This window comes from Python bivittatus, unplaced genomic scaffold (assembly GCF_059951505.1).
Source record: "Python bivittatus isolate LINGU-HERP-01145 unplaced genomic scaffold, Pbiv_v1 ctg000070_np1212, whole genome shotgun sequence".
Classification (NCBI taxonomy): domain Eukaryota; kingdom Metazoa; phylum Chordata; class Lepidosauria; order Squamata; family Pythonidae; genus Python; species Python bivittatus.
In genome coordinates this window covers 32,621,211-32,633,726 of record NW_028277034.1, presented here as the reverse complement: position 1 = coordinate 32,633,726, position 12,516 = coordinate 32,621,211, and the positions used below count along the sequence as shown (strand labels likewise).

General features: G+C 38.3%; 1 protein-coding gene across 4 annotated transcripts in view; it reads right to left on the bottom strand.

Annotated features, from left to right (window-relative positions):
* Positions 1-12,516, bottom strand: part of PRDM5 (PR/SET domain 5) — a 93,900-nt gene that overhangs the window by 64,530 nt on the left and 16,854 nt on the right. For all 4 annotated transcript variants that reach the window (XM_088132899.1, XM_088132898.1, XM_007432371.4 and 1 more), the window contains exons 5-8: positions 10,793-10,967; positions 9,437-9,529; positions 9,044-9,165; positions 17-96 (exon numbers count right to left, since the gene is read on the bottom strand). In XM_088132899.1, coding sequence (XP_087989025.1) covers positions 17-96; positions 9,044-9,165; positions 9,437-9,529; positions 10,793-10,967 — 470 coding nt within the window. The remainder of the gene's footprint in view (positions 1-16; positions 97-9,043; positions 9,166-9,436; positions 9,530-10,792; positions 10,968-12,516) is intronic.

The window sequence follows — 12,516 nt, the reverse complement described above, 5'->3', positions numbered from 1 at the left end:
CCCTCGCTTGACTGACCTTTCGATGCTCTTGAAGATTTGTTGCTGAAGAACACCTCTTATTGCACACTGAGCACATCAGCCTCTTCCTAGAGTTTCCTAAAACAGAAACAAAAATACCACCGACAGCTTTAATAAAGAAGTACAAAGGACAAAGCCAAATGTTTTCATTGCCTGTGCCATTTTTCACAGGTCATTTGATGGATACAAGAATTTTACACTTTCCCCCCATCTCTAACATATTAAGTTACAAGACAGACTCTGTAGGTGTCCTCCAAAGATTTTGCCTATGAAACGTAGACCAAGAAGGGTTTCATTTCTCTAAACAAAGTAACCCAATATAGTATCTGTGTATACTGTAACAATAAATATTTCCATGTACCCTAAAATATGCCTACGTAAGATACATATTAGTCACTGTTTTCTAGAAATATCATAAAATATTTGCATAAAGGAAGGAATTAACTGAGAGTTCACAAGTTACTCTGATTTAGTCTTATGGATTTCGGTGTTAACTATTATACTAGTTTTAATGTAAGACAGCATTAGAACAAGTTTAATATCTGAATCAGCAATGGGCAAGATAAAAATCAATATGCTGAAGCTAATTCCAGATAACATCTGACTCAGTGTGTTCAGCCTTATTATAGACAGAATTATACTCTCACTGAATAAACAAGTTCACAGCTTGGAAATGTTCCAGTTCAGCCCTTTCTTTGATAACCTAAATAATTTGTGTGGCATAATTGTGTGGCATAATTGTGTGGCATAACAGATAAAGTTGGTGAAAATGCTATAGTTTCTCCAAAGCCAAGAGAATAGGCCTAGGCAAAGCATTCAGAACAGGTGCTTTGCAAAGTATGTTAGCATGAACAAAATATCTCTTCTCTAAGTATTAAAGCAGCTGTGTCCTTTGAAAAACTCGTGGTCACTTCAGAGGGTATCTCCAGCTGCCTGCATGTGTGTGTGTGTGTTCATCACCAGACACTTCGGTTCACTGGTGGTCCCTGCAGAAGTGTTGTCAGTGGATGCACAAGCATGCACATAAAACCTAGACAAGTGTTTGAAATATTTGTATGACTCTTCAAAGGATGCAGCTACTTTAATGCTACAGTGAAGGGTGCTTCCTTCATACTAACACATTATGAAGTATTTCTGTGCTTTAGCTAACTCTTCAAGAGAACCATTTATTACTAATTAATCAAAGAATCATATTCTACGTCCTACATTCTGGAAGAAGAGACGATAGGTTGCCTTGTTTGCGACAACCATTTAGGTGCTACCTTCTTTTCTCAGTAATTTTTCTCAAGGCTTAATATATTCAGTTAAAGCTCTTTTCATACATTCTAATCTCCCAATCATTTTTATTCTCCTTTTCTGGATCTCATGTAATTTTGCCGAACCCCTCTTAAAACCTTTAAAATCTGAGGTAGGATCTAACCAAATTAGAATAGATGGAACTACACAGTCCAGACTTCCTTTTTTTTAAAAAAAAAAAAAGCAGAGATAAAAATATAATTAATAACAATGATTTTAATGCATAATTTTAATGCAATCCTACACTGCTGGCTCAGAATCAATTTGTAATCAACTATCTTCCAAGATCTTTTTTACAAGTATCCTCATCTTATATCTGTGTACTTAATTTTTTTAAAGTGAATTTTGTACTTATCTCTGTTAAATTTCATACTGTTATTTCACTTCTATCAATATAATTTGGAATTTTATTCAAATGATTTGTACCATTTGCACATTTGACAAGCACTCCCCCCACCTCTTCATTGAAAGTGTTAATGAAAACACAGAACTATGGCACCCAGTTTATCTCTCTCCAATTTAATAAAAAGCCTTCAGTGAGTATTCCGAGTATAGAGCTCCAAGCCATGCTGGCTACTAGCAGCTACAATGTTTTCAGTGAGCTTACAGATCAATCTCTTTATTATTTACACTAGAATATTCCTAGGTATTGAGTAGTTTGTAGTTTGTTGAATCTTCCCTTTACCCATTTTTGAAGATAGGAAGAATATTTTATCTCTTCCTGTTATCTGACATTTCTCAAATCATCATTCTTAAGGATTTCTCAAACATAAGAGATAAGGGACTGGCTAGCCCAGTGTTTCCCAATGTCATCAACTTTAAGATGGCTAAGGAATTCTGAGGGCTGAACTCCACACATCTTAAAGTTGCTGATGCTGAGAATCACTGGGCTAGACCACCACCTTCAGTAGCCTATAAGTCAACTTATTTAGTCCTGTATATTTAAGTTCATTTGGACGATGTTTCTATCGGTCTGAAATTTTAATCTTGCCTCTTCAATGTACCCCTCAACATTTGCTGATGGAACAGATTTTGTTGTTGTTGTTGAAGACTGAATAAAATTGGAGCTGAGTATCTATGCTATTCAGCTACCCTGAGCTTAACTGAAGAAGCCCCTTTTCCCCACATTCTTTAGCAAATTCTAAACTTCACTTTCTGGTCACTAGTTCTTCAGTTCTGGCCTACATTGACATGGACCTCCTTTTTGATATGGCCTTCTTTCCATTTATTTATGTGTTCCTCCTTGTTTTAAGATCTTTGCTAAGCTTTCTATATAAACACACTGACTTCTTTTGGGAGACTCCATTTTTTTTTCTCACAGAATTGTTGCAATTTGTTTTTAATATCTCCTTCTCTGCAAACTTCCACCCATTTGAGCTCCTTTTCCCCTTACCTTCTCATGCGATTTATTGAATTTATTTTATTGCATTTATATATTACCAGACTCAGAAAAGGACTCTCAATAGTTGACATCATTAGTGAGTGGTGAATATCACAGAATTGGCCCAATCAGTTAGATATTGTGGGAAACAGCTGTTGGTGGTTCTGAACTTCTGGGAGGCAAAGGTGCTATTCTATGCCAGTGCCATCCCTTTGAAGATAAAACTCAGCCCCTCCCTGTTGGTTTTCAGGAAATTACTGAAAACTAAACTATTTCAGAAGGCATTCTCTTAATTTAATGCATTACACCATTTCTATTTTTATTGTTATTTTATGTTAGGGTTTTAGGAAGGTGCTTTTTATGGGTTTTTAATTTTGTTATATTCTCTACTTGTAAGTTGCGTGAGTGAGACAGGATACAAGTATAATGAATAAATAAAACCATAGCTGAGTTTATTATATCTCATTTTCTGAAGTCTGTGATACATTTGACTATGCTTACTTTTGGTTTCCCTTAAAATGAATAACTCCAGCATTACATAACCATTTTTCACCTGATATTCCTGTAACTCCTATTTACTCAACTAAGGATTTAATCAGTTATTGCTTAATGTCAATCACTCCTCTACTCTCTCAAGAAGAAAGCTGTGGACAACACAAGTCAGTTATATTCTTACTTCTAACAATCTTGATTTTTACTCCCTTCAAATAACTTTGTAGACTTGATTTCTTTAAATTTTTTCTTTGTCCCTTCTCATAAAATTTTTCAAAACTTTAACAAGCCTCTTTTGTAAATCCAATATAGGAAAATCATCCAGGTCACTCTCTTGGTTTGTTATTTGTATAACCCTTTTAATCATTAAGACATCAGCTAGTTTCTTTTGTATGTACAGTGTAACATCTTTTTCCATATCATTCTTGTAGCCTGTCATTTTTAAATACACTTTCAGATCAGTCTCAGTCTTGTATGGTAAAACTTGTTCCTTTTCCAAAACATCTTTTAAATACAGACTATCTATAGAGGCAGATACTCTTAAAATTAACTTCTGGGTCCATTGTTCAGAAATGTTCTCTAATAGTCCAATGTTAAAATATTTTGCTCCATTCTGTATTAATAAGTCAAATTTAAGTGTTCTTCTCCTTTAATTGTAATCATTAGTTCCTTCTAGTGTCCAACCTTCAAACTCCCGTCCTCTTATTTTTTTAAAACTTTATTCAAAACAAAAGCATTTTCCCATGGGAAGGATTCTTATAATTAATTCCGAAAGCTTATTTCAAATCCATCTGGACCCTTAGTCCATTTGTAACTTTCCAAAATCAAAATTCTAATCACTCTTTGGCTGTTTATTCAAAATAAAAAAATAATTAATCCTTAAACTTGTATTTAAGACTTCTTTCACTAAGGATTGAAGGAAACTCACCCTGTGTTTTCAGACTTATCGATCCAAAGGTCCCTAATAGCCAAAAAGCAGTTAACAAGCAATTTCCAAAAGTGATTAGAAAAGGAAGTATGTGAACCCAGTGTCCTTTTGAAGGCACTGACCGTGGTTTGAACAAGATGGCTATTCCCTCATCTCCCAGAGCTCTATCTTGCAGTCTCCTCACTTAGCAACTGTCTGGACCACTTGTGGGTGATCTCAAGTCCTCTCCTTGTCTGGAGAGGAATTATGAAGAGCCAGTCTACTCGTCTGCTCTTCATTCTCCACGTTTTTAGTGGAGCCATCTTCAGTTCACCATTTCTTCCCAGGAAGTCTCAGACTTGCAAGATCCTGTTATTACAGCCACTCTCAATAAAAATAGTTTTAGCCTTCTTGTGGAGTTGATTCTCTGATCTGTTCTATCTAGCGGGGCTGACATATTATGTGCCAGCAGTCCATCATTTAGATACTTCTGATGTAACAGACTTCTCAGAGTTTTCCAGAGCCTGGAAAAAAGGATGGAGGTTTGCAAAATATTACAAGTTCAGAACATCTGCATATTTTCCTCATCAAGAAAATGGGAGGCAACTCAACACTAGATCAACAGGCAGTTAACAAGAGGATTGGGGAATCCCCATTTTAACAAACGTAGGGGATATATAAAACACTCAGATAAATATATCTAGTTGTCAAGATTTTTGTACCCAAGATGGCTTGTTTTCCCTTTCAATAAAACTGCTTAATAAAACTCTGAGACACTAGTTTTCTTGGTTGTGTTAGCTGACAGAGACTATGGTCCCAGAAATCAAATATCTTCTGTCAGCGCCATTTGTGTAGCTAGTTACTGAATTGCAATATTGTTTCCCTTTCTGGTCCTCTTCCTTTTATTTTATTTTATTTTATTTATTTGTTTGTTTGTTTATTTATTTATTTATTTATATATATGTCACATTTATATGGCTGCCCATCTCACACAAAGCGACTCTGGGCAGAATGCAACAATTAAATAAAATAACAAGTGAATAAAAACAAGCATTATAAAAAGATAAAAAGTTATTAAAATAAAACCATTATCACAAATTTTAAAACATTTAAGTTTTAAAGTACACAAACCCCACAGAGACAGTAGAAAATCAATTACAGTGGAGCCATCTAAGAATGTCTCCAGTTCCCGAAGACCCCCTGGCCTAATGACACAATCAGGTCTTGAGGGACCTCCTAAACAACAGTAGGGAGCAGTGAGCCTAATTTCAGGAGGGAGAATGTTCCACAAGGAGGGAGCCACAACAGAGAAGGCCCACCTCCTGGGACCCACCAAATGCAAGTCCCTGGCCAATGGAACATGTAGCATACCTTCCCTGCTGGATCTAATGGGACAGGCTGATGTAATCAGGGAGAGGTAGTCCCTCAAATAACCAAGCCCCATGCCATTAAGGGCTTTAAAGGTCAAACCCAGCACCTTGAATTGGACCCGGAAGCAAACTGGCAGCCAATGCACCTCGTAAAGCAGAGGTGAAATATGTGCTCTTCTAGGATCACATGTAACTGCCCGCCCTGCCACATTCTGCACCAGTTGAAGCTTCTGGATACTCTTCAATGGCAGCCCCATGTAGAGCATATTACAGTAGTCCAATCTGACTAGGGCATGATTGTCTGTGAGCAGTGCCTTCCGATCCAGGAAGGGGTGCAACTGGAGTACAACACAAAGTTGTGCGAAGGCCCTCTTAGCCATGACTGCCATCTGCTCTTCGAGTTATGGACCTGGCCTGTCTGGGGCAGTGCACCCCATCCAGCACCAAAGATGGTATAGTCCTGGAACCGGCAGGACCCCAAACCCAAAGCCAGGGTTCAGTCTTCCCAGGGTTCAGTTGAAGTCTGTTGCTCCCCATCCAGACCCCCACAGCCTCCAGACACCAGGATAAGGCATTCACAGCATCACTTACTTCGGCAAGGGCAAGGATGTATAGTTGGGTATCATCAGCATACTGATGGTGGCGGATGAGCTCACCCAGCAGTCTCAAGTAGATATTAAACAGGAGAGGGGAGAGCCCTGAGCCCTGTGGCAGTCCATATAGTAGGGGCTGAGGGTGGGACCTCTCCTCCCCAATCATCACCAACTGGAATCGACCCTGGAGAAAGGAGGCAAACCAGCACAGAACCCTGCCACCCATCCCCAGTCCTGAGCCGATCCAGGATACCATGGTTGATGGTATCGAAAACCGCCAAGAGGTCAAGTAGAGCAAGGATGGATGCACAACCTCCATCCTGCCCATGCCAGAGATCATTCAGAAGTGTGACCAATGCCCATACCCAAGTCTGAATCTGGACTGAAAGGGATCCAGATAAACTGCTTCATCCAAGGCCCTCTGAGGCTGTTGCACAACCACCTTCTCAACCACCTGATGCAAAAAAGGGATGTTAGATACTGGACGAAAGTTGTCCAGTATGGTGAGATCTAGTGATAGCTTGAGGAAAGGGCACACTAGAAGCTGTTTAAGATTACAACAGAATAACCCCCTCCCTCAAAGAAGAATTAACCACTGCTAGAGTCCATTCACACGACATCCCCCAGGCCACTTCCACAAGCCAGGAGGAGCATGATCTAGGGAGCAGGTAGCTGAGCTCACAGCTTAAAGGACCCTGTCCACTTCCTCGGGTCCAACAGGTTCAAACCATTCCCAGATAACTGGGCAAGTCTCCATCCCAGGTAACTCCTCTGGACCTGCAACAAAACCAGTGTCCAACTGCAAACAAATCTGAGGGATTTTATCCAACGTATGCTGAGCAAATTCCTCTGCACGCCCCTGCAAAAGGTGCTCCAGGCCCCCTTTACTCAAGAGGGCTCATGTCACCCAAAACAAGCCTGCAGAGTGGCAATCTGCAGTTGCAATAAGGGCAGGGAAGTACTGTTGCTTCACTGCCCTTACTACCACAAGGTGGACCTTAATAGTGGCTCTAACCCATGTCCGGTCAGGCTCGTCCTTGGTTGAGTGCCAGGGATGCTCTAGACATCTCTTCTCTCATTTTACCTCCCTTAGCTCCTCTGTAAACCACAGGGAGTGATGGAATCCATAAGATGGGAGAGGTCATATGGGCGCGATCCAATCCAAAGCCTCAACTGCCCCCTTATTCCAAGTGGCAACCAAGGCTTTGGATGGACCATGCAGCAGACCAGCAAAGCAACCCCCAGTTTCCTCTGAAACCCATCAAGGTCCATCAGTTATCAGGGGCGGACCAATCTATAGGTCCAGCCTACCTGTAGCAGGTAGTGGTGCTAGAGAATCCCAAGGAAATCAGGGTGTGATCTGACCATGACAAGAGAAACACCAAAAGCTCACCCAATTTCAGATTACTTAGCCACTACTCCACCAGTGCTTCTTTGGATTGTACGAACAGGTAACACTATCATCTGAGCCCCCATGGTCATATACACAGGAAACGACAATTGTCATTGGATCTGATAAATCATGGACATTCTCCTATCATATTCTTGTTCTTTGCTCTCATAGATAGCATATTTCATGTGCAGATAAATTCACTTGATATACATTTAATTCAATTGTTCATAGTAGAAAAGCATCAACTACCATGACTTGTCTATCTTCTGAATACTTTAGGGATCCACTGTCTCCCATCCTGCAGTCTTTTCTTTCCCCTGAATACTCAGAGCCTATTTCACCCATGATATCTGCTTCTAGCTGTTACTTCATTCACTGGGCTTGCTCCTATATTTGCATGTCTTCCATATGGATGGATGATTTCACTGTCCATTTTTGCTGCAGAGCCCTTAGACTGATATATACTTATGCTTTCTCATGAACTGAAATGTTGCCACTTGTTACATCTATCCTTGATGTTCTGTTCAAGGACTGCTATAAATTTACATATATTCCAGATTATTTTCTAGCAAGAAAACAAACGTGCCAATTCACAGGCAAACTCCTATTAACTCTCCCTGCCTATTCATTCAATGAGCTTGTTCCCTGAGCCAGGCTGCCTTATATTCCTTACAATTTTGTTTATTCAGCAGAAGGCAGCCACCCAATCACTTATAATGGATAATCAGAAGCTCTCAGCAGTAGCATCCATAGCTTTTGCTGCTTTTATCAGCCTAACAAATGCAGTATCACATTGCAAGCTTTGCTCCTTTGGCACATGCATGCAAAGTCACAACACATACAGAAAAGCTTTGCACTGTGACAACACGTACAGGCTTTGCACTGTGACATTGCATCCACGGACGAAACATACGAATTGGGGAAAATATCCCCATCTGAAACTTGCATGTCACTAATTGATAAAGGCACTGTATATGTTTTATCAGGTTCTCTAAAAACAATTTCAAAATGTGAGCACAAACACTAAAGTTATCTGTTTTGTATATTCAGTAATCAATTAACTGTATACTCTTGGGAAGCATACAAACACATGATAATCATGAACCCCAGATTGGGGTGGGGTAGGGTGGGGTTGGGTAGAGTAGGGTGGGGTTGGGTGGGCAACAACATGCCCATCATTCTGATCAGTAATCTTCTTGCCTCAGGTTTATCTTCTCAGAAGCTGATCCTGGGAAATCAGCCACCATTTTTCCTTTTCTAGACCATGCTGTTCAATTGGCCACATGTAGAAGGATGAACAGGCATTGATATAAGTGCTGGTGAGCCTGAACATATTGCTTCAGTATCAGCAACTGCTCAACCATCCCAAGTGTAACCTTAAAGATGATGATGATGATGATGATGATGATGATGATGATGACAGTGGCCTTTACAAAAATTAGCGTTCAGAAATATCTTCCTCTGAAGTTGGAGCTTGAATTTTAGCTCCCACAATTTGTTAAAGGCTACCAATCTTTCCTTAACTGTGTATTAATAAATTCTAAAACTAGTGAAATGGCTCTTCAGTAATGACAATTCCAATATGTTATTTACCAGTGTGAACATTTTCCTTGTGCTTTTTCAGGGCATCCTTACTCCTGAACCTCTTCCCACAGCTGTCAGCCTTGCATACGAACCTAGCATCACCTCGGCACGCTTCTTTGTGTTGTTCAAAACTGATGTCAGGTGATCGAAGAAGAGAAAAATAATGCATCAAGAAAAAGGACTACTCCTGAAAAAGTAGTCTTGCCAGGCATTTGAACGCACATGCTGTGCAGCAGACTTCTAGCCCACTTCATGCATAACTTACTGCATGTTGGAACAAAAGCATTTTCCATCTTACAGAATTAAGTGTTCACAGAGCAGCTACAAAATCTGAAAGCAAGCAAACATGCAAAGAGGAGTCAGCAGCAAGATGAGAGTAGCCCAGTAATTAAGACAGGGAACCTCAATTCTGAGCTGAAGGATGTGTTGCAAACAGAACACTGAAAACTTCTTGAATAATTTCCTGGATTCACATTTTCTGTGCACTGAAGAACACTGTTGGGAAAGAGAAAAGAAATCTCAAGTCAAACATACCATACTTCAACTGTTTTTGAGATCTGGCTGATTTTCCACATATATAAAGAAACATACTTGGAAATATCTATTCCAAATTATACTCATACAAAAATGTCTGCAGTAATAACCGAGATATAAAATTCATTCCAAAATGGGCACGGTCTTTAATTATTTATTTGCTTACTTATACAAAATATAACTGGTTTTTCATCATTAACAGCAAATCCAAATGACAATTTAAAAACAATATATTAATAATAATTTAAATGGAAATAATTCAATTAAAAACTGTTAAAATACTAAAATTAACTCCTATGATACAGAACAACTCATCTTTCACAAAGATGAGACAGCAAATCAAAGGATTTTTTCCCCCAAAAGTAAGGGTGCCTACTGTATGGCTTGCATAATTTCCTGGAATTAATTTATATTTGATTATTTATTTAAGTTTTTTTTTTTTAATCCCATGCTTCTAATATATTCCCTAGTCACTTACACTGTTTTAAAATAACTTGAATGCTTGCCAAATGCCACTATCAATTTTTTTAGGCTTATTGTTTATAAGTATATACACTGGTGCTTGTTATCTTATGAAAATATCTTGCTCACTCTATTTATCACTGTACACATCGGACATCACAGCATCCACAATACCTGATATTACATTGGCCCGGACAATTTCAACACAGGAGCCATAAGCTTACAATGAACTGATGTTCATCAAGCTTGTTCATCATGCCTTCATGATACCCTATAGTACACAGATTTTGCTCCATTCACACTTATTCATTTAAATATTTATTTATTAAATTTATCCCCACCCATCTCCCCCTAATGGGCGACTCTGGGCGGCTCACAACTCATTAAAACAATAAATAAATATACAGTTACATAAAACCTAAAACCTGTACAAAACAATTACTAAAAAAGAAAGAGTCCAGGAGGCTGATGGTTCAGAGCAGCAAACGCCAGGCCTCTAAGGGGCTAGCCATCCCCACACCTGATGTCTTCCCTCTCCACCCCAGGCCAGATGGCAGAGCCAGGTCTTCAAATCCCTTCGGAAGGCCAGGAGTGAGGGGGCCGATCTCACCTCTGGGGGCAAGATATTATATGTTTATATGTGTTCATGAAACACCTAGCAATGTAAAAAACTAAATTTGCTGAACTCTGTAAACCATTCATTTGCAAAAAAAACAACTACTGGTCTTATTGACTTTATGGTTTCAAATGCTACAGACTTACTGTCTCTGTAAAGCTTGCTTTACTGGGAATTTCTTTCCACAATTCCTGCATTTGAATTCTTTTTCTTCACTGGGTTTTTGATGCAATGTCTGAAGGTGTTCAGCTAATATTTCCTGGCTTGCAAAACTGGATTCACAGTTTGGACAAGCATGATCCTCTTTACAGTTAAAAGAATCTACATGGTGGAGAAAAGATGTCAGAAGTAACTTATTTCTTTGTGAAAACATTGCAATAGGTTCTGTTCTAAGAGTAGGCTGCCCAACTTTTATTGTGCTGAGAGCAATAATTTTATTGTGCTCCAAGCAGAGTGCCAGAGCTCAGACTGCTAAAAATGTGAGAATAGGACAAACCTAAATGTCATTAAATATAATCCAGTTAGCATGATTGCTTCCTATGTTTTTCATAATTTCCCATTTGTTTTATTAAGAATTACAACTGGATGACAATTTCAAGTATGCAAATAGTTTGAGCTTCCAAGTTCTAGAAGTATTATTTTTGGATTGACGAGTATAATATTTGTAATAACCTTTTCTGTACAGAAACACATACATTCATACTCATCACATTATGTTATGCAAAGAGCAATAAAGAAGTAAGAAACAGTTATCTAAAGAAAGTAAAGTCATGTTAAGAAAAAAGAGCAAATATGCAGCTAAACAGAATTTGTATCAACTCCATTCACTATACCTCTCCAAGTCTTTCTGTCCTTACAAACCCTTCTTGATTCCACCATATCCATATTCCAATTCATATATTAATGTTTGTTCCTTAAACTTCTCAACTTTATCTTTTTTAGGATCTCATCAACTCCGTCCTAACACAATTCTCTTGATCTTCCCTTTTTTGACCCACTCACTCTTCCCTGATATTTTCGTTTTATGATTTGAATCTCACTCATGCTCTCTGTATGCCCAAAACAGTTCAACATATATCTTTTGTACTGGTCACTCATTTTTGCATTCAATCCACATTCATTCAGTACCCATTCATTCTTGTCCTTATCTCTTCTCATACTTCTTCAGCATTCAACTTACTAACATGTTTGTCCTAACAAGCAGTAAATGCACTAAACAATAAGAGGACATCACACAGCTTTGTCCCTGCTCAGTGTGGAATTATTTTTAAACATACATTTATTCTTATGCATGCTTTATTTTAAACATGTATTGCTCTTATCACAGTCAGTAACCTACCTTCTATTCTATATTCACTTTAAAAAATTCCAGCCTAAACATGTTGCCTAAACATGTGGAATGAAATATGGTCGTTTGTGCACATTCTCTTTCTTTGAGTTGCTTTTTCCAAAGGACGTGGAATTGGTCATTAATTTTAAGAGCTTAATCTGATTCACAATATTTCTTCTTGCTGAATTATCCAGAGAAGTTTTAATTTATTTGAGATGGAAGAAATGTGAAATAATTGTAGTCCAAATATAAAATATTCAGCTGCCCATTCATTTATAACATGATCATTAGGTAACATTTACATTTTTGTTGATGCAGAGCAGAGGTACATATTCTATGGTAACATATGGCACACTGCTGCAGCAATTATTAAATATTATATTAAATAATACAAACAATATGTGATGTGTATTACTATTTGAATATTAAATAAAACTTTTAGTTATAATATTAAATATGGGGAATAAGCAGCATTTGATTATCTCAGTTTTAATTATATTTCATCTTTAATTCAGTTGCACTCCAGTCAAGAATGACTAT